This window comes from Neolamprologus brichardi, chromosome 23 (assembly GCF_056152115.1).
Source record: "Neolamprologus brichardi isolate AB-2024 chromosome 23, ASM5615211v1, whole genome shotgun sequence".
NCBI classification, from domain to species: domain Eukaryota; kingdom Metazoa; phylum Chordata; class Actinopteri; order Cichliformes; family Cichlidae; genus Neolamprologus; species Neolamprologus brichardi.
The window spans coordinates 33,372,787-33,400,176 of record NC_142125.1 but is presented as its reverse complement, the minus strand read 5'-3'; the positions used below and the strand labels follow the sequence as shown (position 1 = coordinate 33,400,176).

Here is a 27,390-nt window from a genome sequence, read left to right as displayed (position 1 = left end):
GTTACAGAGAGAGGGAGATTCTACCCCCGAAAGGACCTCTTGCTTTGATTCTGTCCTCTTTGGGAGATTGGAGGGGATGATCGGGTCATCGTGACCAGCGTGTCAGTGGGGTGAAGCTGTTTTCTTACCACGGGGTGCTGCACAAATTGAGCTTGCTGAAGCTAAAGAGTTCCCGTTTTCACTGTTGAGTCTTTGAGTGTTTTGTCCTATTTTTCAATTGGAATGGAGACACGAATAAAAGCACCTGTATTCACGGGGTGAAAGCTTTAGTGTAGCATGAGCCATAAAAGGCGCCGTGGTAGATGTGTTTTCTGTGGAATTGGTAGATGCAGACTGCTGGGTGAAAGATTGATACAAACTGTAATATGTTGGTGTACTGCAACTCCTTATTTCCTACTCGCAGACACACACATCATGATGCCTGTTATTATTATTATGCTGTCTATTACGTATTTCATTTGAGACAGCAATGACATGCATTTAATCTGTGGCTATAGGCTTCTTTTGAGGCAGACTGCTCATATCTCGGTTTAAGCTATAGAGTGAAATAGGACTATAATAACACGAGTGATAATAATTCACTTAATCTCTGAGTGGAATTCTCCTTTTTAAGCTGAGGCGAAATCAGGACCACGCTTCACTGTCACCTCAATGCATTCTGACAGTGAAGGATCATGGCTAAGGGCTTTAGTACACTGCACCCAACCCCATGTCAAAAAAATCTGACCCTTTTTTTTGCATGTCTGTAAAACAAGTTCATATACTGCACTTCTACTGTATTTCTCTACAGCAGAGTCATTACAAGCGAGCATACTCACTGAAGGACAAATAAATGTGGAGACCCTTATAACACTCATAGAGTTGGAGCTCCCTCTAGGGGTCGGAGAACACGTATGAACTGGACTCCAACCCAGTGAGTTCACAGCCAGTCAGCTGTTTTGGTAACTAATTACTGACCTAAGCATCTATTCTTTAAGAGCCACAAAAATATAAATGTTGAACTGATGTTCCTAATAAATACAGAAATAATATCTCTTCTTCAGGTAGCTACACATCAGACAAATAGCTGACTCTAATCAGTGCATGCTGAATCTAAATGTCATGTTACAGCAGGAACATGGAAAATACACAGAGTCAGAGTCAGTGGTCAAACATCAAGCGTTATATGTTGCTGGATAACATAAGAAGATTTAATTGTAATAAACTTTTACGAAAGAATTAAAATATAAAATGCAGAACGATCATATTTCATTTAATGTAGGTAATGGTGTGTAAAATGCAGCCATGCTTATATATGAATCTGAGTAGGTGGAGGGATAACAAATTTTCAGGCTTTGTAAAAGCACAGTAGGGGAGCTCACTGGTAATTTTGAGTGGGTAGAAAGGAGGCTTATGAGTGGGTGGGAAAGTAACCAGGTTTTATTTCAAAGACATGTCAGGGCCAACAAAGGAGTGTGTTGTATGAGTGAGTAGGATGGGTATAATGCTTATCTGTAGTCTTGCAGTGGTGTTTACTCATGTGAGTGTATAGGATGTGTGTGCACAGGCTACGGCTTTTCACGGTCTTCTTCAGGTAAATGAGAAGTTCTGTCAGTGACTCCAAGTTGCTTCAGTCTAGTCATCACTCTTTTCCCCATCTGGTTAAACTCAGACCTGTAGGTCGCCTCAATGTGATGCTGCCTCTGGTGCCTGGGACAGAACAATTTAACTTTACAGATGGAAGAAGAGCAGCTGTAGTAGCGAGTACAACACGTATCGTTCCTAATTTCTCAACGACAATTTAGAAAAAACCTTCAAAATGATAAGAAATGATAAAAACTAAATTAAAGCTTAAAAAACAAAACCATATCAGCTTTTCAAATGTGAGTAGTTAGCAATTATATCACGTCAATTTTGCACTGAGTAAATCTGTAAAAAGATTTACAAAAGGAGAGATAGCACGAATAAATCCATTATAAGACTGAGGCAAATGGTACTGAGCAAATTGTTAAATTTCTTTTACAACTAGTGAAACCCAAAAAAGAAAACCCGTACGGTTTCTAGCACACGCTAATAAGTTTCCAAAATAGGATTTTTTTAAAAGTCCATCTACAGGTGTTAAAATGTTTAATATTGTAATGTTTAAACAACTCAAGCATTACTATTCATTTTAATTGTATGATAAAAAAAAAAGCTGTTCACTAGTAGGTTGGCTTTTGTTTATATTTGCTATTTTCAGATCATCAAATTTCAGTATCGCTACTGGGTTAATCCTATTCCTATATTAGTTGGGCCCTACTCAGTAGTATTAACAGTATCATTATTACCTCATTAATATGTTTTTCATAAAATCCTGAAAACCTAAACAAATATTTTTTAGCCTCTAAATTCAATTTTGAGAAATGGCGCTATCAGCATAGACCAGTGATGTAAGAACATATTTGCTACAATATATTACATCTAATGTGATTATAAGCTGAATAGATTAAAGATCAGTTTCATTGCTATGACAACACTTAAAAAAACTCCCAGCTCCCAGGAAGCTTTTGCTGGAACAAACTTTAGGTACACGAACTGATTCAATCCATTAACTTAATGGTTGGTATATCCTGACAACTTCCCCTCTTCAAACTAAACATGTGTTTTGTCTTTTCCAAAATATCTATGTGTGTGAAAAGGAGCATTCATCCCTTTTATTGCTTGTGAGGGGCTTCCTTCATGTAAACATCCATTCATCATGCCATAAACTATCTCTTGAAACTCTTCCAGACTGTATGTATGAGTAATCTTTTAGCTTTGCTGCATGCTCACGATCGCTACACTTACACGGTTGTCTTTCCTGCATCGAGGTTGCTAATGGAGACGAGAACTTCTCCACACAAGAATTCTGCTCTGATCATCTCGGGTGTCAGTTGGACTCCTGAGCCTTCACACCTGCATGAGGTTACACACACACAGTGAAATAATCAAAGGAGCACTTTCCCATGAGACCCATAAAAAAAAGAAGCTCCCAGCACAAAGATCAATATAGTGCCTCATCTACTTACAGTGTGTCCATTAGCGGGGCCACATCATCATCAGGGAGGTTGGCGAGAGGAGAAGCTGCGGTGAGTGGAAGTATCTCTGTGTTGTAGTTGACAGGTCTATACAGGAAACACACACATACAGCGCTTTTTCCCCTGAAGAGCTGGACCACCATGCATCAGATGAATTGAGATAATTTTCAGATAGCTCCTCAGTCTCACTGAGATGAAAGGAGTGCTTAAGGTGGTTTCATATCTCAGTTCAAACATGTTTGATAAAGGTGCTCCTTAGTGAAAGCTGAAACCACTTAGGGGCAAAAAAAGAACACTGATAAGCCAAATGTCAGTGATACCACAGAATAACCAGGGATTCCTTAAAAATATTAAAGAGCAACTTTGTAATGATGGGGCAAAGGATGTACAAATAAAGACTCTGTGACCTGGCCTGGGTTGCATTTATGTTTTTGTGAAATAAGATTTTGGTTAAAGATTAGCAAGCCAAGGCTAGTTAGATAGCCTTTTCAGCTACATGTAAAATGTGTTACATCTAGTACTAAATGCATATAAATATATGATTAGTACTACATATTTACACCCAGTAGTTGTGGACTGTATCTGCATTTTTTGTGTTCCTATTACTGTTCATGTTACATATGTTAACATTAGCGAGCGTAGGATAATTAGCTAACTGTAATGTGTGTTAACCTGGCACTTACTCTGTGTAAATACTTAATACTACACTTTGTAAGAGGTAGTTACTCTCATGCATTATTGATTTTGGTTCTTAAAAAGCTCTGTACCCACACCACTGTCCTTTTGATAATTTAAAATCATGTTACAACTCATGGCTCTGTCAACTTTGCTCTCACCAGTTATTGTGGCCACTCACAAGCTACTTGCAGACTCTGTGGCTGTAGCCAGTGATAGGAAAGACTGACAGGAATGCTGACATAAAGCTTTCTGTTACACGAATAAAGAATTATATATCTACACTTATCAGGTAGGTCAGTACTGACAAGTATGAAGCTAATATTTTCCCTTGGCTCTGATTGCGTAGCACAAGGCAGGTGAGGAAAAAAAGGAAAGCAGGCAGAAAGGTAAAAAGACAGAGTTGCAGCAGAGATTCAAACCCACACATTCCCAAATGCACCCCATGAACTGTGGTTGCCCAGATTATGCAGGCATCTTGTCAAACAAAGACTTGAGATGACTTCGGATCTCTTGAGGAGTGCTGCTTCATTAGCTTTCCAATGTTCACTTTGGTACTTAAATTGGTTTTAAACAAGAAACTCTATCATGCTAGACAAATTACAATGCACATGGCGGTATAGGCTTGAGAAAGGTCAGACACACAGAGTGTTTTGCACACCTGATTGGTATCAGTTATGACAGGGCGCAGACAGAAGCACACAGCCCACCACAAATAGAACAGGACAGCCCAATGCTGTGTTCACTAATACACTACATGAAAAATATCATCATTTATTCACTGCCCATTTAGACTGAGGATTGAATAAATCATTATTTTGCAGCGTGAGGGAAGCCTCCATACTGTATGACCTAGATTCCACGCGCACACAGATATACATAGCAAAGGAGAAAACATTTAGAATCAGAAGAAGCTTTCTATCTTTACAGATAGACACTCAGATTTTACCTCAAAATAAGTAAAAATAATGGATAATCGCAGCTGTAAAAACCCCTAAGTCTGGCTATTTACACTAGAGCTAAGTGAAAAAGAAGATTTGAGTGGGGCTTTTCTCCCCACCAGCGTTTAGAACCTCTGATTTGATCAAAACACTATTCTCAACTATCTGGTTAAATGGACAGTTTTAAAATAAAAGCACTTTGTTTTACAAAGCTGGAAATGGTGCCCAGCATTTTAACTCCAAAATCAGAAGTGCTTCAAGTCCTACATACTGTACAACCATCTTCTCCAACTCTTTGCGTGTAAAAGGAACTCCGTTATCTTGATTACAAGTGGAGAGTTTGACATCCTGCATCCTGGCAGGAGCTGGAAGCTGTGTGGATGTGACATGACATATTTATTTTGGAAGATAGTGAGAAGTCGTGTTTCTGGAATACTGAGATGATAGAGTGAGTCCCAAACTGCAGAAAGAGGATAATATCCGAGAAGGTAACTATTAACTACCAATATGAGTCTGTAGCTTATGTAACTTGTCTTTTTTTATATATTGATGTAGTTTGTGAAAACGCTGTCTTTCAAGTGGTCTGGCAGCGAGAGGGTCAAAAGTTCAAATTCTTTCACATAGGAAATGGACAAGAGCCACTTTCTTTGTCTCTGTCCTCTGTAAACAAGGACCATAAACAAACTTATGAACCGACACTGTTCTAGTTGGACACTCTTATTGAGAACATGAGAACCTTCTCTTTAACTTTTGGGTATCTGCTCTTGGTATGAAGTCATTTTTTGCCGCCTAGTTTAGCAGATAAGAAGAAAATGTGACCCGACACATCTCATAAACAGTGATGTAGTGGAAAAGTTCAGCTGCAGGTTTTGATTCACTCGTGTCAGCGGCCAGATTGAACTCTTCTCAACACACAGCTCACGTTGGAAAGCAAAGAGGACACAATATTTCTGACCAACCTGCGTGGAGCACAGTCACTGGTGAGAGCGGGCTGGTTTGAAAGACTTTTCAAGGTGATAGAATCCAAATTTTTCCACTTCATAACCCCAGGGATCACTTCCTGTTATAAATCATGAAAAAAAGAAACATTTCGGTCAGGACCACTATAGTCAGAAGATGATTGATTTTCCCATTTGCAGTAATTTATTTTTGGTGGCATGGCTCTGTGCTGGGACCTCTCCGCCCCCCAGTGTGCATATGTGTAAAGCCAGAGGTGGAGAGAGCAGGAGCCAGGCGCAGTACACAGCAGATCAGGCATCACTGACAGCAGATATGATATTGATTAGGTCAGATCCAGCGTGACAGTAGGAGCTGCGATGTAGATGGGTTGCAAAGTGGCTTGCAGATTTACAGCAACTGTTGCTCATGGCTACAGCAGCTTAAACAGTGTTGCCGACGTAAAATCCTCCACTTGGATGAGTGGAAGGAAGGGTAAGAGCTGAGTCATCAGCTGATTTGGTGGGATCACACTGAGCTACACTGGACATGTCAATTTTCAGACAGAAAACGGGAGCCATTTTTGATAGATCAACTACAAGTGAAAAGCACTTTCTATGTTTTGTGGGATGCTATGGCTCAGTAGGGAAAGCAGTGCATCTACTAATTGGAAGGTTGGTGGTTTGATCCCTAGCTGCTCCATTCTGCATGCAAACATATCTTTGGGCAAGATACTTTTCTACTTAGACATAGAAAATAGTGGTTTGTGAATGAGACATGGTGTATAAAGCCCTATATGTAAGAACAAGTTTATTTAACATGCTTTACCAAAAATCTCCGAAGACATGTTCTATATGGGACACAAAAATTATCTGAAAGAAACTCATGAACTGCACAATGAGGGGGAAATTACCTTGCATTTGAGAAACTTCTTCTGAGTGTGTGGCGTTTGGGTCCTTATGCTACACAATGTGCTCTCAGGGACCGTATACCTGAAAGCAGAATGAGCTGTTTGACGTTTCATAGAAATAAATTGATCATAGAGGTGAGAATAACTTACCTGGGCAGAGGGCAGAGATGAAACTCCAAATCACTCTCCAAATATTTAGGGGGGGTTTTAAAGGTCTGAAGTCCCGGAGCTGGGTTCTGAAACATAATAATAATAACATTCATCATAAATGGAAAAGCACCTCTATTTTGCACCTGATTAATACTGCCTTACAAAGATTCTCAGTGGGTTTGCTGGAAAAGGTCTGAGCAGATTTTCAGGGGCGCAGAAAGAGAGACTGGAATCATCCTTTGTTTCTGCATCTTTGTCTTGTTCATCAAGCTGCTCTCCTGCTGTGGTGTCCTCTGTCATGGGAAAATGAGCTCTGTTGGGTACCAGCTTGTCCTAAAAAAAGGAGAAATTTTAAAGCAAATAAGTGGATAAATACATAGCTGATATATTATAAATAAACATGTGTGTGGTGCTAAGTTACCGGAGCTCCAGTACGCAGTGGCCTGGCCAAAGTCATGGGAATATAAGAGTTTAATGCTTCCCAAGCTGACACAGCCTGGTAGCCCATAAGCTTATAGTGCAGAGGGACCTGCATAATATCAACAGAAAGCATGGTTACAACATAACATCAACAAGGACGAGGAGTCCCTATGACCGCATTATTACCATCACAATCCATTTAGAGGCCCTGTCTCTCTATAGCCATCTTAGTTAATGAAGCATTTTGTCAATGAACTCTAATCTCAGCGGTTATTGAGACAAAATAGATGTAAAATTTGCTCCAAAATATGGTTTCCGCTGGAAATCATATTTCTATCACTACCTTGGTCGATGCTTTTATTATTTTAATTTTATGACGCTACAGTGGTTGTTAATCCACTCTAGCTTCAAAAGTCAAACACTCAAAGGATGAGATTTTTTATAAGGTAAGCAGAATGTGACCCAGATAACATAAAATGTAGTTTTTTACACTGTCACATGTTGTGTTAACAGTACTCGTCACCTGTGTCAGAGGAAGTGCATTATTTTGAAGCGTGGTACAAGCTACTCTAGGTGAGTACTTGCCTTTTATTAAGTGGTCTTAATCAACAGTTCTTTGGGCTTTTTGAAGATCTTTCTGAATTTTTCTTTGGAAACTGGCTGCTTTTTCACTTGTTTTCAGTACAGTCCCTGTACCCGACCATTTTCAGAGCAATGTTTTTGGTTTGCTTGTTAACACTTGAAGAAATATTCTTAGAAAGCTCAGACTTTGCTGAAGACTACAGGTATTCATATTACATGTATTTACATTTTAATTTATGTTTGCGTGTTTCAATAAATTGTTGCACTTATTTCCCATTTTTCTAGCAAACAAATAAGACTTTTGCACTTTATGCACTTTACATGTCCACTTCACTATAAAATAGTACAACAACAATAAAAATAATTATAGGTCAGAATTTTACATTCATAATTCTAGGAGTATTCAGAAAAATATATCCCAGTTTGAAAAGTAAAGCACTGTTTTACAGGCAAATGCTCTCATACATGACAGTATTAATAGTAATTTGACACTTTGTACGTGGCATTTGGCATCGCTGACGGTGGTGAAGGTGAAAATTAGGTGTCTGAGCCCTCCACAGGGTCACCAAACACATTTGTTCAAAAGCTAGAAAGGTTAGAAAGAGCTCCAGTTTAATCTATATACACGGTCTATACTGGTTTATGGTTATATTACCACTTATCAACACCGCTGCTGGGTGAAATTTGTTGATCTGAAAGTGCTGTGTATGTAAATAACTACCTGTAGCTTGAAGAAAGGAATGTGCGATGTCACAGTCACATCAAGAGTATCCACAGGTAGTTCAGGCAAATTAATGTTAGCCTAGAAATATGAAGGAGACAAAATGGCATTATTTGTTCCAGTGAACACAGAGGCTACCCCATCTCTCTCTCTCTCTGCGGGGCATGTAGGAAATGAAAGATTTAATCAAAGTACGGGAAAGTGAGCTTCCTCATTGATTTCCACGGTTTGATCAAGGACGTCTTTCACAGGAAATAATGGATGAAAATTGTTTCGAGTGCAGGACACTAGCTAGCACCCACTTGTCAGTGGTTTCTTGTCTTTTGGGTGTCATCTCCCAGTTAGGTTGAAAGGTAAACTGATTCAAAATAAATTACCACGCACCTTTTGGTAGTGATTACATTAATTTACACAACAATGGACAAGAACAGTTCAAAATCTGTGTTAAGTCTTTATTTTCCACTACCAGTTGTGCATGGTACTCACCAGGGGGTCATCTTCAGTAGAGAAAAAGGGGGATGAAGATGGAAAGACTTTGTCTGCAGACACTTTTAGGTCGCATGTCTTTTCTTTATCAGCTAAAGCAAACGTGAGGAGGTGACATGTAAAAAAAGAATAAATAAAAGTTAATTTCTCCAGACTTGTTGCAATTTTCAGTGTTCACATTCAAAACTCTGTTCCAGACACTTGCATATGTGTTATGAGCCTCATAATCATTTCATTTTTTCCTCAAGGAATAAATTCAATAAAGCATGCCTTACTGCCATCGGATAATGAGATTATTTCTGAATGAGGAGATCATAGGATAATGAAAACCTTTCTGTGCCAAGGGCAGGTTCTTCATACTGTCTGCCAGTTTCTTCAAAGAAGCCAGTCTCCGGTTCATGCGACGTCGAATCACAACCTGGAAGGGAGAGACGAGGGTGGTGCAGGGTGCTACTGCTTTGCTAAAGCTTCTCACTCACACTTGTGATTTCAGGAGACATGTCAGACAGAGATTTCAGGTTCACTCCAATTCTAATTATTTTTTGACATTTAAGTCCTTTGGTTTTTCTCTTATTTAATAATGAGCCCTGGAGGGGGAGCATTGGGAAGAGGACAAAGAAGGAGCAGTGGGTACATTGGAGGAGATAATTATTTGACTCCCTGCTGAATTTGTAAGTATCAACGGTTTTGGTAGTTTCATTTTAATGGGGAGTGACAGAATACCAACAAAAGTCCAGAAAAAACACATTAAAAGTCAGAAATTGAATTAAATGTCAATACAGTCGTGGCCAAAGGTTTTCAGAATGACACAAATATTGGTTTTGAGAAAGTTTCCTGCTTCAGTTTTTATGATGGCAATTTTCATATACTCCAGAATGTTATGAAGAGTGATCAGATGAATTGCAAAGTCCTTCCCTGCCATGAAAAGGAACTTAATGCCAAAAAACCCATTTCCACTGCATTTCATCGCTGCCATAAAAGGACCTGCTGAGATCATTTCAATAATCTTCTCGTTAACACAGGTGAAAATGTTGATGAGAACAAGGCTGGAGATTATTATGTCATGGTGACTGAGTTAGAATAGCAGACTGGAATCGTTAAAATGAGGGTGATGCTTGAAATCATTGTTCTTTCTGTTAACCATGGTTACCTGCAAGAAAACACGTGCAGCCATCATTGTGCTGCATAAAAAGGGCTTCACAGGCAAGGATGTTGTTGCTACTAAGATTTCAGCTACATCAACCATTTATCGGATCATCAAGATAGAGGTTCAATTGCTGTGAAGAAGGCATCAGGGTGCTCAAGAGAATCCAGAAAGGGCCAGAACGGTCTCCTAAAGATGATTCAGTTGTGGGATCGAAGCTTGCTCAGGAATGGCAGCAGGCAGGTTTGAGTGCATCTGCGAACACAGTGAGGTGAAGACTTTTGGAAGATGACCAGGGTTCAAGAAGGGCAGCAAAGAAGCCACTTCTTTCCCAAAAAAATATTAGGGACAGACTGATATTCTGCAAAAGGTACAGTGAGTGGACTGCTGAGGACCGGGATAAAGTCATTTGGGGGGCATTTGGAAAAAGGATTGTCCAGAAAAGAAAAGGTGAGCGCTACCATCAGTCCTGTTTCATGCCAACAGTAAAGCATCCTGAGACCATTCATGTGGGGTGCTGCTGCTAATCCAAAAGAGTGGACTCAATCACAATTTTGCCAAACAACACAGCCATGAATAAAGAATGGCACCAAAACATCCTCCAACAACAGCTTCTTTCAACCATCCAAGAACATTTTGTTGAAGAACAGCATGACGGAGCACCATGCCATAAGGTCAAAGTGATGACTTGGGGAACAAAACATTGAAATCTTGGGTCCAGGGCCAGGAAACTCCCCAGGCCTTAATCAGATCACGAGGCAGGTGGACAAAAAAAACCCTCTAATTGTGACAAACTCCAAGCACTGATTATGAAAGAATGGGTTGCCATCAGTCAGGATTTGACCCAGAAACTGAACGATGGCCCTTGGAGCCATCATGACGACCAGCATGACGACCCAAAACATACCACCAAGTCAGCATAGCAGTAGCTAAAGAAGAACATCAGGGTCATAGAGTGGACAAGCTAGTCTCACATTAACCTTCCAAAATTCATAAATTATACAAGAACATATAGTACACAGAGTAGTACAGCGTATCAAATGTATGTATCCCCATAGAGACACACTTTGTGTCTTTTGTTATTGTTTTGATTGAGAGTTCTCTAGGCCAGAATTCAATACTACATTTCTTTACTTTTACTGTAACACACCTCACACAGGAAAACTGACTATACTGTAAAGAAGATACATTTGAGCTACACATAGCTAAACAAATGGACAGGCGCTGGTGTAACAGCCCTCCCCTGAGGGATGTGTATGTGAACGATGCATTGAGCAAATGCTCATGGATGTGTGTACTTGCTCATGTACCTCAGAGACTTTGCAGTATATAGATGACTGTACCTTGCAAGCTGCCTGCTGGAACAGTCTGAGGACTCTTCGTCTCAGCTCCCACTGAAAAGTGGTGTAAAACTGGAAAGCCGGGGCTCCCTCAGGGGCCTGGAACAGGTTAGAAACACATTCATTGTTAAATCTCACTTGCTCGTGTTCGACAGTTAGCTGCACATTTAGTGTACATAAAAAAAAGCATAAAGTTAAATTTTATTAGGCCTCTGCTAGGAGTATTTAAATGACAAAAGAAAGTGGAATACTAATAAGTCAATATTAGATTGGATTAAACTGGAAATGAGCTATGAGCAACTGATTTTTTTTTCTTTTGTTCGTGAAACTGCTCTTGTACAAAGAATAAAAGATCTTCTGGTACTTCGTAGAAGCATATCCACACATTCACCAAGACAGAATATACTTAGTATTAATTAAAGATCATCATGCAGCAGTCTTTCAATTCAGCGACTTAAGCTTCAGATTTTGCTGTGGAGGCACATTGTGCTGCCTGAGACTTTACTGAGTCGTGTTGAAAAAGTTCCAGAAGTTAACCCACATAAGGTAGAGCAGGTCAGCTACTAACAGGAAGGTTGTTGGTTCGATCCCAGGCTTCACCAGTCTGCATGCCAAATATCCTTGGGCAAGATACTAACCCCATGTTGCTCTACGATATGTTCATCGGAGTGTGAATGTGTACGAATGTTAGACAATAAGCACTAAACAGTTTAGAAAAAGTGCTTGTGTGATTGGGTGAATGAATTAGTTGTGTAAAGCGCTTTGAGTGCTCAGAGTAGAAAAGCGCTATAAAAGAACCAGTCCATTTACCATTTACCATAAGGAAAAACCATGCCAGCGCCTATTCCCATCAAGGTCAGCTCCTTGTGGGGATCTTAGCATAAAAACAAAGTTAAGGACATACCTGTCCTACTTCACAAAGCACTCGTCTTGAAAACATTTTAGGTGGTCCAGCAGCAAAGGTTTCTTCTTGCTCTACAGCTCCCCTTTTCACCTATAAAATAGTCAATTAGTGTACAGTAAAAGATCGTATGAATCCACCCCCCTCCCCAAAAAATTTGATGCCATTTCAAATATAAATAAAATACATAATGCAATCATTTGCAAATCATTCACAAATTCTTTTGTTTTCTTTTGTGTTCACAGCAACACTTTAAGTGGTTCGGAAAATAAAAGAAAAACTCGTCCAGTTTTGGAAACTTCCTTTGTGCTCTTTGGAGTATTTCATAAAACTCCAAATGTTTATTGGAAGCTCTGGACAGCAATCGGGCCAATCTTGAACTCGGACGTGGAAAATTTGGCTTGGTTTTTCTGAAACAAGCAGGGCTTAATTCACTACGACACGACGTGGATGGCAGCATAGGTTAATGCTGCATGGTCCTCTTAAGCCAGCTAACTTGGCGCATGTGAAAAACTAATTTCAAAAGAACTGCAATTTGACTGTGTCCATCCTAAACGAGGTGGGAAGTCCAGTGAAGTTGGCAGAGTTTGAGTTTGTATTTGTGAACTGTGTTCACTGTCAGTGAAGGTGCTCCTCTTCATAATCATGTCTATTTATAATGCTGCCTCAAGGCATGTAGATTAAAGCCATTTAATATTGGTTAATGATATTATGTAGCGTAGATGACAAAATTAAAAAAAAAAAAATCTATGCAATCTCAGTACAACTTTGCAATGAGACATTATTCCTAATTGTTGCACTATTTGATCACACCCACTCTCTGTTACAGTGGTGAAAGATCCGGCCTCTCTGAGATGCTCAGTGAACAGCTGTGAATACTTTCTGTGAATAAGGCTTTAAATGATTTGCAATTTGACTGGAATAAAAAGGAATAAAAATATATTTTATCTATTTTTGGAAAAACCCTTTAGAGCTGTGGCAGTGATAGCTGTTGCAGGGCCACTGAAAATCAAACATCCCAACATCTATATCCTCTGTAAGGAAAACTTGGAACCTCTTTGGCTAAAGAGGAAAAAAAGGTTGATGGCTTAATTCTCAGAATCGTAAACTTAACCATCACAGCCTGGCTGAGGAAAAAATAACGTTGCAAAAATTAATGTTGCAAAGCTATAAAACTACATAACTCTGAAGCAAATAGACAAACAGATTTCTTTGGCCTCCAGTCAAGACTCAACAGAGGGCCCACATTAGATGATGACAGGTGACAGTATAATAAAAACAACAGAGTTCCCATAAAATCACAAAGTGTGGTGATACAAGGCTGTAAAACAGAATGAGTATGGCACAGGACACTTTGTGTGTTTGTGTGCGTGTGTGTATTTGCATTATAAAGTGTGCAGGTGGAAAGGAGATGGGGGAGGAAGTGCTGTTAAGTGTCTGTGAGAGATCTGATAACTATTCAAACAACCTTTCTGAGGACATAGAGAGACTCATATTTCAAAACTGACATTAGTTTGGCTGACTCTGCACTATTTCCATGGCGACTTAATAAAATTCAATTATACAGCCAAGAGGGTTTTTGTAAAGGGTCAAAAACCCACTGTGGATCCAATAATTCTACATCTGAATAAGGTAACGTTAACGGTATGAATGTGGAACGCACTGACATACTGACACTGACATACTCAAATGTGCTGATATCAGCACATTTGAGTATGTCACCAAGGTCTTACATGAAAACAGAAAAAATGTGTTCTACTAAAACCAATACCTTGACCAAGAAGAGAGGACTTGGTGAATCAAAATTACCCTGCAAGATAGTACTGTCCCACTAGGACTCATTTCCATCCTCCCAAGGTCTGTGTCCTCCTGTGTCCTGCATATTTTTTTTCTTTCAATATGTTATTGTATTCACTATGTATGGTAGGAATTACATGTACATGCTGGTGTGTTGGTGTGATGGAAAGAACTTGGCTTTATTATGGGGATATCTGAAAATCTATACGCAGCACTATGTAGTTCACCGCTTACAGCCTCCCATGAATTATGTACCGCCATCATCAAGCCCATGGGGCAAAGACTCGGTAGCTTCTATGATCCTGTGAGTTGGGCTCCCATCAGTTATTTGAGCAAGAAATATTTTTCATGCATTAAAACTCCATTTAATGGAAGGTCAAACTTTTATCAGTAAGGGCTGTAGATAGAAAGAACCTTCCAGTTTACACAGTGTATATAAAGTTAAGAAATCAAAGATGGTCAGATAAGGAATGATTAAATACACTTTCTGAATTCTTTATAAAGTTTTTTTTTAATCTTCCCTCTACAATGCAGACACAGCAAACTGTCACCATCTCCAACACCTCTCAGAAAACACAGGAAGAGAACTCAAACAACTCTGATTCTCTCAGGGATTCTCTGTGTATTAGCCAAGCTCTCTGGTTTCAATGAGTATCAATGAGCACAGTGTTTCTTTACATCCACACGAGCTGAAATAACTTACCATATATTCATGCAGAGCAATTTCTCTCTCCTCCAGTATCTGTCTTGTTGCATGCTCTGACATGGGGTCCATACCCAGATGGACTTGCCTGAGTCAAAGGGGGTGCATAAAGTAAACACATCTATTAAACATTCAGTAACTTTGGTTGAGTTTTATATTTAATCAAACCTACCATTTGAGGTGATTTGTTTGCTCCTCCTTCGTGTCTTGTTGAACCTTTTTCATGAACAGGGCTTCTTTTATCTGCTTATTTTGCCGTGCTATCATGCTGCCAGAGGACATGGCTGAAGTGAAGGTTGCACCAACAGAAAAGAGACATGCATGAATGTAATTCAACAAAAACTGAACAGAGGTGATTGATTTGATAAGGCAACAATGTTGACACGCATATCAGCGTCAAGAGTAGAAACACTGGGTTGCATCTACCTTGCTTCAAGTCTTTAGAGCTGAGTTTATTAGAGTCTTTGATCAGCATCTTTGCCACCCCTGCAGGAGTACAGACATCTACTGGCAATTTAAACTTCACATTAGTTGGATCCCTGATTGCCTATAGGACAGGAAAAAGAGTAGCATTAGTTAAGAAAAGTCATAAAGTCAAGATGCCATCCCAGAAAATCAGCTGTGTCTTTTGTCTTAATCCCATCTGATGCCCTTCTAAACATCCTAACTCTGCAAACCACTTTGCAACCCACCTCCAACCCATGTGTTTCCTATTCAAGCTCTGTCTGTCTTATCATATTTGCTCTTATTGATGCCTGGTGTGTCTATGCTAGGGTCTTGCTACTACTTGCTACTGTTTTCCCAGCAGAGTTCCCAAAACAGAGGTACTGCAGATACAGTTTTACAGAAAAGATCATTTTTATGTAAAAAAAAAAAAAAAAAAACTATTAAAATATTTCATTGCTTTTGAGTCAGGGAAATTAACCTGTCGAAATATAACTACACGGGATTATGAAAGTTTAGTGAGTTAATCAGTCAGACCATCGGTTGACCATACCTTTGACTTGTCAGCCTCCTTATTTGCCCTGTATTTGGATTTACTTCGAGGAAGCACTAGGGTAGGAGGTGAGGCTCCTTTGTGTTTCACAGTCACTGCATTTTCATAACTGAACTTTTTTTCCAGTTCACTAACAGAAAGATGGAAGGGGAAAAAAGTGAAAAAAATTATATATATTAGTATACCAAAACTGATTCAATACTTGCTAATTAGCTCACTGCTAAAGTAAGCACAACTTACATTTTTGTAATAATTTCACACTAAAAGGTCACCCCTAGTAAAAGAGAACGATTTCAAATTAAGCAGAAAATGAGCTGTGTTTAACACAGTAATGGTGTTATTGTTGAAATAATTAGCTGAAATAGTGAAAAAATTTCATATCATTTTTTGAAATAATTAACAAAACAAAAAACATGGAAAAGTGTTGAAATAGTAACGAATTGGCTAAAACTGAAACTGTTTAAAACAGTGGATAAATGGTTAGCTAAAAGCAATCTATAAACTGCTAAAATGGCTAATTAGTGGATAGAAAAGCAAACTTTGCAAACCTAGCTCAAAGTAGTGGATGAAACATTGAAGTTGTTGTTTGGATCATTTCTAAACAGATGGGTTTCAATCAGAAGAAGCTAGCTGTCAAGGTATCCCTTTACAAATGTTCCAGAAATAGTTATTTCAGCAGAGTAGGAATGGCTCTAAACTCTGAGTATTTATAAAATGATATATGAGCAGAGAGAGAATACACGGGTGTCAGGGTGGCTGGGAGTCGGGGCCTAATAATTACAATTAAAAACAGTTAATTCAAAATGGCTATTAAATTAGCAATCAGTCCAAGACAGAGAACTAGCCAACTACAGTTTTAAATCACAGTTGAGTTGACTCTGCAACCTTTGGCTAAAAAGGAGTTAACAAGAGTTGAACATTCGGTCACAAAGAAGCACTAGATTTATTACCAAACATCATATCAGACTGCATTACACTGATGACGTTCTGCAACACAGAAGCAAAATCACTCAAGTCACTGTTTGTATTATGAGGAGCCTCTATGTCAGAGAAGTCAGGCAGAGGACACAGTAACAAGCACATGTCAGACATTGGTTCGAGCTGGATAAACATTGGCTCTAGCATATATTCCTTAATCTTTCCATTGCATATCTATCATCTTTTATTTGGTTCCACCGTGAGGGACAACAAACAGAGGGAGAGTGTTTTATATGCTAAACATCCATTGGGAGCTGTATCCATCCTTATATCACTGCAGCAGCTACCAAGCTATTTTCATGAATTATTAACTTTTGGCCAAGATAACACCAGACAGCGCAGGGGATGGAGTCAGGAGCTACTGCTGTGTGATGGATAGCACCCTCTTTCTCATGGGAACCAAATTAATATCAGCTGAAAAACCTCTGATCTGCACATGTGCCCATTTTCTCTGAACCCAGTTAGTTATTGTCCCCAGATATTTTGGGGGATGTTTTCACTCCCATGTGGTTCAGCGGTAAACTTACTCCCACAAGCTGAGAACTGTTTTTTTACGATAAAACAGCAAACTTCACCAAGCTATCATTCAGGATGCCGGATGCTCGTGAAAACAATAAAGCACTGGTGGAAAGACTTAAATTTGTTATGTAGTGTACATTGATAGCATGAATGAGATCCCGGTGTTTTTGAATTTGAGGTTGTACTTAGGCTGAGGATTTCACAGCTGTTATGAGCAAAAGCACATGATAGGACAGTAAGACAGCAACTGAGAGTAATAGAGTAAAACATGACTGTGAAAGGAACAAAACACCAACAGCTAAGTAAAACTGACATTTTGATTAGTCAAATTGCTCATCTGTAAAAACATTCTAACACAACACTGTATTTCTAGTCAGTTGTGAAATTTTACCTGAGAGCTATGTGCGGTGCACTGCTCCCAGTGATGGTACACAGGTAAGGCTTGGTGTTGAACTGTGAAATGACCAGCTGAAAGGTGATTTGAGAAGTCTCAAACTGGAGTGGACAAAAGGTCACAGTTATCTTTGCCTCACCTTTGGCTGGTATCACACCTGGAAGAGGGAGAAAACAAATATTAATAATGGAGCTTTGTGTTTGGCTAACCTAGGTCAGTGATTTGCAACCACAGGTGACTGCATTAAGGCTTTCTACTGCAGAAAGCCAGCTACATAACATTAGACAGGTCTTACAAACAAAATAAGCGAACTTAACACTTGCACTTGTTGATTTTTTAGCTAAGAGCACTGGACAGTTAAATTATTTTTTTAAAGTGTTTCCATAACTTTCTGAATAAATAGTTAAAATTTGAATCTTCTTCTTTCAGCTGCTTCTCTCGGGGCTCGCCATAGCAGATCATCTGCCTCCATCTCACCCTGTCCTCGCGTTCTTCTTCACTACGTCCACAATCTTCGCTGTGGTCTTCCTCTTTTCCTCCTGCTTTGTTGTTCCATGTTCAGTATCTTTTGTCCACTATCCGCACATGTCCAAACCATCTGAGTCTTGCCTCTCCAACTGTGTCTCCAAAAAACGCTCAACCTTAGCTGTCCCTCTCGTGCTCTCGTTTCTTTTCCTGTCCAGTCCGGTCACTCCCAGTGAAAATCTTTCATGAAACATCTTTAACTCTGCCACCTCCAGTTCACCCTCTTGCCTCAGTGCTACCTTCTCTAAATCATACATCACAGCAGGTCTCACAACCAACTTGTAAATCTCTCCTTTTACTCTTGCTGTTAATAACCCCCAATATGTGTCTCCACCCACTCCACCAAGCCTGCACTCTCTTCTTTATCTCTCTTGTGCGCTTGCTTGGATGACTGACCCCAGATATTTAAACTACATTCACGATACCTCTGATCTCTGCAGGTTCACTGTTACACCTGTCTCCATCTCATTCCCACACATCTAGACTGTCTTGCTTCTAATGACTTTCATTCCTCTTCTCTCCAGAGCATACCTCGATCTCTCCAGGTTCTCTTCCACCTGCTCCCTTCTCTCACTAAAGATCAGAATGTTGTCTACAAACATCTTAGTTCACGAAGACTCCTGCCTGACCTCATCTGTCAATCTGTCCATCACTACTGCAAACAAGAAGGAGCTCAGAGCTGATCCCTGATGAAATCCCACCTTGAGCCCAAATAGGGTGTAATGTGTTACAAAGGTTCTTCAGCTATCTGCCCACCGGATGGATAGAAAGAAAAAAAACAATCAAACAAACATGCATTTTCTCTTCCTACGCACTTGCACTACAATCAGCTGGATCAGTTCGTGTGCCGGAGGAGGAAAATAACGACGTCGTCTCTAGCGTGGATATGGGCATTACTTTTCTATTGGACAAAAGGACAGGTGCAAGATAGAATCAAACTTTAGGCTGGTTTTAGGCTTGCTTTGTACTTTCAGTTTTGTTTTCATATTATGTGTTTCAGGTCATTTTACAGAGTAACGAGCAGCATAACAAATGACCTTCTCCGGTAAGTAATAAAGTACCATACTGCATTACTTTTAAGAAGAGCCATATGTTCATTTATTTGAGTAATGACCAACACTGCTCCCCGCGCACCTCACCGCAGCTGTTTATTTTCTTCATCTCCCTGACTATCCCACTTTTTCTTTGCCCACCTCTTCCTCTGAATACTTTCCTGAAATAGTAAAAATTTGAATATAAAGTAAAAAAGGGAAAAATATTTCTAAAATATATGTAAAAATATTCAATTCAGTTTCAGTTCAGGTTTCTTTATATAGCTCCAAATCACAATATTAGTTACTTCAAGATGACAAGGCAAAACCCTGACAATCAAAGACTCCCTATGAGCAAGCACTTGATGAGAGTGGGTTGGAAAATAACCCTTTTAACAGGAAGAAACCTCTAGCAGAATCAGGCTCACGGAGGGGCAGCATTCTGGTGGGGGGTGAGGGGAAGAAAAAGAGCATAGGGAGACAGGACAAAACACAGACTAAGGGGGAGTGATGGCTAAAATTTAGTGACGTGCTGCAGTGGTATATAAACATGTGGGATGTCAAAGGAGGTGAGTGGAAAATAAATGCTCAGTGGATCACACAAAGTCCCACAGGCAGTGCGAGTCCATAGCAGTACATGTAAGGATTGGTTCCAGTTACCCTGATCCAGCCCTAACTATCAGCTTTATCAAATAAAGAACATTTTGAGTCTAATCTTAAAAGAAACAAGAGTGTGTGTGAATGTGAGGGGCAGGATTCCAACAAGGATGCAATAAAATGAAGCCAACACAGGACAAATATTGTCTCGTTGGTGACAAATATAGTGACAAACATGGTCTTCTCTGCTTTTCAGGGAGCTTTTACAACAAACTGATAATAATAATAGTCCAGTAGTTTTTTAGGATCACTGGATTGAGAGTTAAAAATTTATGAATAAACAATCCATCATAAGGGAAGAAATTATGAATTAAGGTTATTGTATTATGTATTATTATTGTTGTTAATTAGCAGTGAAAACAATAAATGACTTTAAAAGTTCTGAATAAACAATCAATACTAAGCTAACTACAGTTCCAGTCACATCACTTAATCAACTTTCATTTGTGTCACTGCTAACACCTGCGCTGACCTACTATTTAATGTCACAGTGATTGCAGTGCATTACCATCCATGCTACCATCAGTTCAAATGAACATTCTGAAACATAATGAATGTGTCTGACTGACTACTGGGCTGATCAAAGAAGGCTTCGGTAATGACTTTACTATAAAAGAATAACAAATGACCAAAAAGATACTGTTGTGTTATACTACAAATGCTGAGCTCTGTTGAGAAGTGGACCTGTTTCTTGCGTAAACATAAAGGAGAAAATACACAAAGGTATTTCCAAAATGAGAAACTCATTTGTTTCTCTCAGCTTCGATTCAGATCCAAGTGCTTTTTCACCCTGCGTTATGAAGCTTCCCAGACCATGAATGCTGATCATTCTGAGCGTGTGGAAGCAGAACAAATCTTTCAAGTCCTCCAGTGACTTACTGCATGCACAACGTTGGGCTGAGGTTTTGAGGAAGTGCAGGACACTTGCTTTTTTCTGCTGAGGCTTATCCTTAATCTATTAGGCTAAATATGATACTGTAATTCCCTACACTTTTATTTCCCAGTAAAACTCCGACATTTACCACTGTTCATTAATTAGGGACACTTTTACAGGGCAATGTAGAAAAAATCTAACAAAAGAAATATTTACATAGTTCATTCTCATGTTATTTACACAAAACCATGTTTGATAAATTATCCAGAAGAAACCCACATTATGTGTTGCGTCCACAGGAGGAGAAAAATTAAACAAAAGCCAGCCTAGTTCTACATTTATTTCAGTATGAACGTCTCTTTGAAAAGTCTACCATTATTATCAAAATGGTGAATATCTGAAGCCTAGTTGAAATCATCTAGGATACAGAATTATGGAACTTTGAATCTTCAATGTTTGTTTGAGACACAAGCTGCAAGTGTTAGCCTAGCTAATGTGATTTATAATCATACTGTTACCCGTAACTTTTATTTGTACCTTTAACCGTGTTCATTTTTGATTGTTTTTTATCATTATTGTTTACATTTGTTTTCATAAATGTAAAAAAAACTCATCACAGCCACAGAATCTGCCATACGGATTAATAAATTATCACAGACAGAAGCAGAGCAAATCAGGATGAAAGTCTCAGCCACCCTCTCCAGTGCCAAAGTCCCTCCATCTAACCTCACAATACAAGAAAAGAAGGCCGTCGCTTCCCTGAGCAAAGACCACAACATCACTATATTACCACCTAATAAGGGAAGGTGCACCGTGGTCCTAAACACAACGGATTACCACACAAAGATCACTACTCTCCTCAGTGACAACGATACCTACGAAGCCCTAAAGCGAGACCCCACAAGCAGCTAAAAAAGAAAGTTATAGCTTGCCTTCAAGACCTTGAAAAGGACAAAATCTTGTGGGGAACACCCCACATCACATCAAGAACTCCACCGACTTCACCGACAAGGTCCAGAAACTTACCCTGGATCCAGATGAAACCATGGTGTCCTTTCATGTAGTCTCTCTCTTCAGTTGCATACCCACAACGGAGGTAGTGGAGACTGTCAGAAAACGACTACAAGAAGACAGCTCCTTGGAAGACAGGACCAACTTCACACCCGATCAGATTTGCACACTGTTAGACCTCTGCCTCACCACTACATATTTCAAATACAACGAGGGTTTCTACAGACAAAAAACATGGCTGTGCCATGGGCTCCCCCGTGTCACCTATTGTAGCCAACCTTTACATGGAGGAAGTGGAAAGGAAGGCTCTTGGCTCTTTTAAAGGAAGAGTACCCAGCCACTGGTACAGATATGTAGACGACACCTGGGTCAAAATCAAAAGTAGTGGAATCCTTCACTGCGCACATTAACGCTGTGGATAAAAACATCAAGTTCACCAGGGAAGACACAAAGGACGACTGTTTGCCTTTCCTGGACTGCGCTGTGCACATTGAAGAGAATGGCAACTTCAACATTGAAGTTGACCGGAAGCCCACACACACGGACCAGTACCTCCTCTTTGACTCCCATCACCCTCTGGAACACAAACTTGGAGTAATTAGGACCCTACACCACCGGGCAGAACATGTTCCCTCTAAGCCTGAAGGGAAAAAGAAGGAACACACACATGTAAAGGAAGCACTCAAAACATGTGGTTATCCTAATTGGGCATTTATAAAGTCAGCAAAGAGGCACAGAAAAGAAGATCAGACACCAGCGAGGGAGGATAAGAAGGACAGGCGCAACAACATTGTCATCCCCTATGTAGCCGGTGTATCAGAGAAACTCAGGAGGGTTTTCTCCAAGCATGACATCCCAGTGCATTTCAGACCCAGCAACACACTCAGACAAAAACTGGTTCACCCGAAAGACAAAACGCCAAAACACAGACTTAACAATGTGGTGTATGCTGTACAGTGCAGCGAGGAATGCCCAGACCTCTACATTGGAGAGACCAAACAGCCACTTCACAAGCGCATGGCACAACATAGAAGAGCCACCTCCACAGGACAAGATTCAGCTGTCCATCTGCATCTAAAAGACAAAGGTCACTCTTTCGAGGATGCCAATGTTCACATTTTGGACAGAGAGGACAGATGGTTTGAAAGAGGAGTGAAAGAAACCATTTATGTCCACTGTGAGCGACCATCTTTGAACAGAGGCGGTGGTTTACGACACCAACTGTCTGCCATCTATAATCCAGTTTTGAGATCCCTTCACAGACACCTTAACGCCCACTCACACCCTGGGCCATCTGACCTCAGGAAATCACATGATAGGGTGGGGCCAGGTTTCACAGTGAGCTCACCCAAAACCCTGTCTGATTGTGACCCACACCTGTTTTCACACCTTGGCTCATGTGATTAGGTAGAGGATCATCAGGGGGTCCTTTGTCCCTCTTTGGGGGGAAACTCCCACTAGGTTTAAATCTGGGACTCTCCACCATCTGACCCTCAGAACTGAAGAAGCTTCTCAGATGAGAGGTGAAATGTCTTCAAGCAACTTAAAGAAGTCCAGACGCTTTTCTTTCCAAGCTCCTTAGACAACTGTTATTTGGTTTTCCATCTTTCACTGGGACTGATAACTTTACAAGTCTGGCTTGATTTTCTTCTGAAGGCTCACTTGAATTACCTGCAACTCCTCAGCTAGAGCTTTAAAGTTGGGAAACATTTTATCTGAAGTCAGCAAGACTGTCTAAACACGGAATTTTCAGAACCTGCGAGAGCTTGCGTCACTGAGAGCCGGTCCCATAGACTTGCTCCTTCTGTGCCCAAGATGTGGTGCTGTACAGCCCATCAGTAATCGTTCAATAGATTAGACCGCTTATATGTTCTAATCTGAACATTCAGATTTTTGTATTGTTAAAAAACCCAGTCAACAACAGAAAACATTCAGTGAATGGTTACCTGTGAGGGGGTGGATGGAGAAGGACTCATGGGGCTGAATAATATGCACTTGAAACTCAAAGCCAATGGGACAGCTACATCTCAGAGGAATAGCATGGCAAACACTAGCGACAAGGAAAGAAAGACAGAGATGATATTATTTTTTTATGACTTGACATCAATGGGTGAATGAAATCATGGCTGGCTGCATGGAAGAATACAAGGAGACAGGCAAGACCTCAGGCAGACATGAGGTCAAAATAAACCAGTCCATCATAGAGACTAACATGAAGCACACACACACACACCTTTGTCCGAGTGCTACAGCTGGTAGGTCGATATGAGTAGGGATGTGCAGGTCATCGATGACAGGGTAAGCATGAACTGGAATTAACAGGTTATCTTCCCCCTGAGAAAGGGTGTAGGCAGGTTGAATGAACAAAATCAAGAGAAAACATAAGAGAGAGGATATGAAGTGTGAAAGAAGCACAGAAAAAAAAAGAAAACAGTTCTCAGAGTAAAGATTGAGGTAGATAAGTTAAAGCAGGGAGTAAATCCTGCTTGTTTAAATGTTTGCTAAACTCCATAAGTAAGATAAGATGAATGTTACACCAGCTAGCTCCTGCAGGGAGTCACAGTGTAAATTCTGCGAAAATCAACTTCTCTTTAATGCCTTGGGTGGAACGATTTAAGCACAAAACAAACAGCATTAGCACACTGCAGCTGACTCCCTGCCAAACAGTAACAGAGTGCCCACAATGGCACAGAAACTGTTGGAACCTAACCTTACAGTGAACTCGAATGCAGTCATAGAAGTAGCGCCACTCATCAGGACAGAATCCGACCTTCAGCGTGTAGGCGAGGCCTGGGATGAGTCGATACTAGAAGGAAAACAGATGGAACAAGACTGAATCATCAGAAACAACACTGATTGCACTCATGGCCAAGTGGAGTTATAATCTTATATTCAGGTCAGCAATTTGGAACGATGAAAAAAAAAATACCTTTTTGGTATAAGTTGTTTGGAAGTACTTGGTTTGGGTGGGAATTATATGAATATTCATAACTTCAGATGAGATGTTGATTAATTTCTGATGGAGAGGAAGAGGAGAGGAAAAAAATCATTCATTCCACCTAAAATGTGCACTTGAGAAAGCCATTTCCATATTCCTGGTGCTTACAGTGCTCAACCATGCTCACAGGGTGTAAAATCAGTCCCCCATTCACTTTAAATTACCCTAATGGAAACCAAATGAGAGGACTTGATGATGCAATAGGATTCTTAAAATTATTTTAATGTTTTGTAAAGAAAATACAAATTGAATCTGTTTGTGTTTGAAGTTACTGTTTCTTTAAAATGCAATCAAGGACAAAATGTCTGTAATCAAAAAGAAACTTTAGAGCAAAAGTACTGACGATGTTTTAAAAATGTTTTATTTGTGGAAAAAAAGTTGATTCAAATCCAATGATTTAATTAGATGCTATATATTTTGTTTCGTAATCAAAATCAAATCTAATGTTTTTGTTTTCAAACCAAAAATATGTGTCTGTGAATCCAAAAACGTTTTGTTTGCACAAGTTTTCCTTTGAAATAAAAACTTTATTAGCAAACAAAATGTTTCAAAATGTTTTTGAATGAGTTGGTTTTATTAGAAACCAAACCTTCCAAGTTTTTGTTTTCAAATAAAACATTTTTGTCTCTGAATTAAAAAAAAATTGTTAATGAATGCAAATCTGTTGTTTACAAATCCAAAGGTTCTGTTTGCCAAAAATGTTTGTGTGTGAATCCAAAAGTTTAACTAGAAACCCCAGAATTTTTTTTGTAGTCTAAAGTTTTGTTTTTGCTTGTGGATCCAATTAATTCAAACATTTTCCTTTGAAATCAAAGTGTGAACCAAAAATTCTTGTTCGCAAATCCAAAAAACGTCTTTGAAATCTTTTTTTGCCTTTAAATCAAAACGTTTTATTGATGAATCACAAACTTGTATTTGTCCCTGAGCTGGCAGCTTGGCGACATCCAATAAGTGGGAGAAATTTGATGGAAAATACAAACGGGGATTGGAGAAAAGAGAAAAGCACTGCAGGCATATTTACACTTAATCGCTACTTCAATAATAGCCAGAATGCCTTTTTTGAACTAGTGTTTCAAATAGAGTATTTGTCATCCTTCAGCTGCTAGACGTATTTTGGCCTATTTAAATATAACAGACTGTCAAACAAATACAGTCTGCATTCATTTGGATGCAACATGCTCGCTGCTACTGAAACTGGTGATGATAAATCTCATATACTTCATATATTTCATTGTAGGTCCCCACTCATGATTCACATTATAATAACAGTCTTATTTTAGCTACAGTAAAACATTTGTGTTTGACTGCATAATAAGACACAAAGCAACTCCACATCTCCGGCGGGTGCCAAAATTGAGGTCTGGTTAGTGCTGACTGCAAAATTCAACAAAAACAACCAGAGGCCTTGACCCAACACCATCTCTATTGTCTGCCTGACACAGCTGTGGTAATTCTCCACAGAGGAGATCTGAGCACTATCTTCTCTATCATATCTATATAGTGTCTTCACAACCATTAATATTAAGCTACCTGCTCAAATGAGGTGTCACATGTCACATTTATCAAGTACATTCCTATTACAATAACTCCAAAATAAAGAGACCAAAACCACATAACACCTGCCCTGTGATTTAGCTACATTATTTGCTTTTTGGAAAGTAGTAAGAGAAAACAGCAGGACTTTCCTTACCAGGATTTTTACATAATCCTTGCCGAGCTCAAAGCCACTGAAGTGAAGCTCAGAGGGCTCTGCTTGGATCAGGCTGTTGCTTTTCAGGTTAGCATAGATTTCTACAAGAAATACATAAATAAATAAACAGAAATCTCAACCTAAGTTGTCATTGTAAAATCAAGTACTTAGTATCACTGCTTCCAGAAAACTGCAATTATGAATTCTATCGAGGATTTCAGAGGTCATGGTTAATATGTACTTGACTCCAGCAGATGATTGGGGATGTTGCCTCTGCTCTGGGTCGCCTCCACCAGCTGGCTCAGAGGTAGAGATGCCCTCCTCCTCAGGGGCTCTGAGAGCCTCTGTGGCCCAGACAGAGCCACCTCCATCCTGGCAAACGATGAGCCCTTGCTCCTCACGAGAGGGACGACAGACGGTCGGAGGACAGTCACTGCGACATCTGAAGGAATCATCAGAGGAAGGGTTATGAAAGAAAGACGGCGATTATTTTTCTCTTTTCTTTTTTTATGTAAGGAAAATAGAGTTAATTTAATAAAGTCACTTTCTGTTAGACTCATTAACGCATTCACTATAAAACTGAGAAATTACAAACTCACGTGCGACGCTAGGAATGCTAAAAATTGCAAATAACCCATGTACTGTTGACTATTAATATGAATAATTCGAAATAACTTTAAAAGCTTCATATAAATAGTTTTGTTAAAGCCTCTTAAAAAACAGGACTTACTTATGTAACAGACGGGCGGGTGCGTTTATTTATTCAAATACAGCAGTCGTGTTTCGTGTATTTTCGTGACACGGGTATTTCGCTTCAACACCTTACTGCTGTTGTCAAACGCGGCCGTTACCGTGGTGACCACCAAACTCTGAAGGGGTGGGACAAATATCCTGATTCGTCGGCTGCCTGTGTTGTTACATCACGTCAATAATCCGATGTTAGGCGGGAAGCTAAACATTTTACTTTCAAAATAA

At 39.6% G+C, this 27,390-nt stretch overlaps 1 protein-coding gene across 2 annotated transcripts; it reads right to left on the bottom strand.

Annotated features, from left to right (window-relative positions):
* Positions 1–1,148: 1,148 nt before the first annotated feature.
* Positions 1,149–27,267, bottom strand: cfap221 (cilia and flagella associated protein 221). Of its 2 annotated transcripts, XM_006795698.2 has the most exons (25): positions 27,146–27,267; positions 26,657–26,857; positions 26,416–26,516; positions 24,657–24,743; positions 24,438–24,533; positions 23,961–24,061; positions 23,674–23,777; positions 17,627–17,786; positions 15,739–15,868; positions 15,168–15,288; positions 14,914–15,025; positions 14,742–14,829; positions 12,245–12,334; positions 11,344–11,439; positions 9,187–9,274; positions 8,857–8,948; positions 8,371–8,451; positions 7,069–7,176; positions 6,810–6,980; positions 6,648–6,733; positions 6,501–6,579; positions 5,611–5,711; positions 3,027–3,122; positions 2,806–2,913; positions 1,149–1,689 (listed from the first exon to the last, which is right to left on the bottom strand). In XM_006795698.2, exons 2-25 carry the CDS (start codon positions 26,784–26,786, stop codon positions 1,548–1,550), a joined length of 2,568 nt encoding a protein of 855 aa, XP_006795761.3. In that variant the 5' UTR covers positions 26,787–26,857; positions 27,146–27,267; the 3' UTR covers positions 1,149–1,547. The 2 variants fall into 2 exon arrangements, with proteins under 2 accessions (XP_006795761.3, XP_035765784.2); XM_035909891.2 differs by lacking the exon at positions 12,245–12,334.
* Positions 27,268–27,390: the final 123 nt, after the last annotated feature.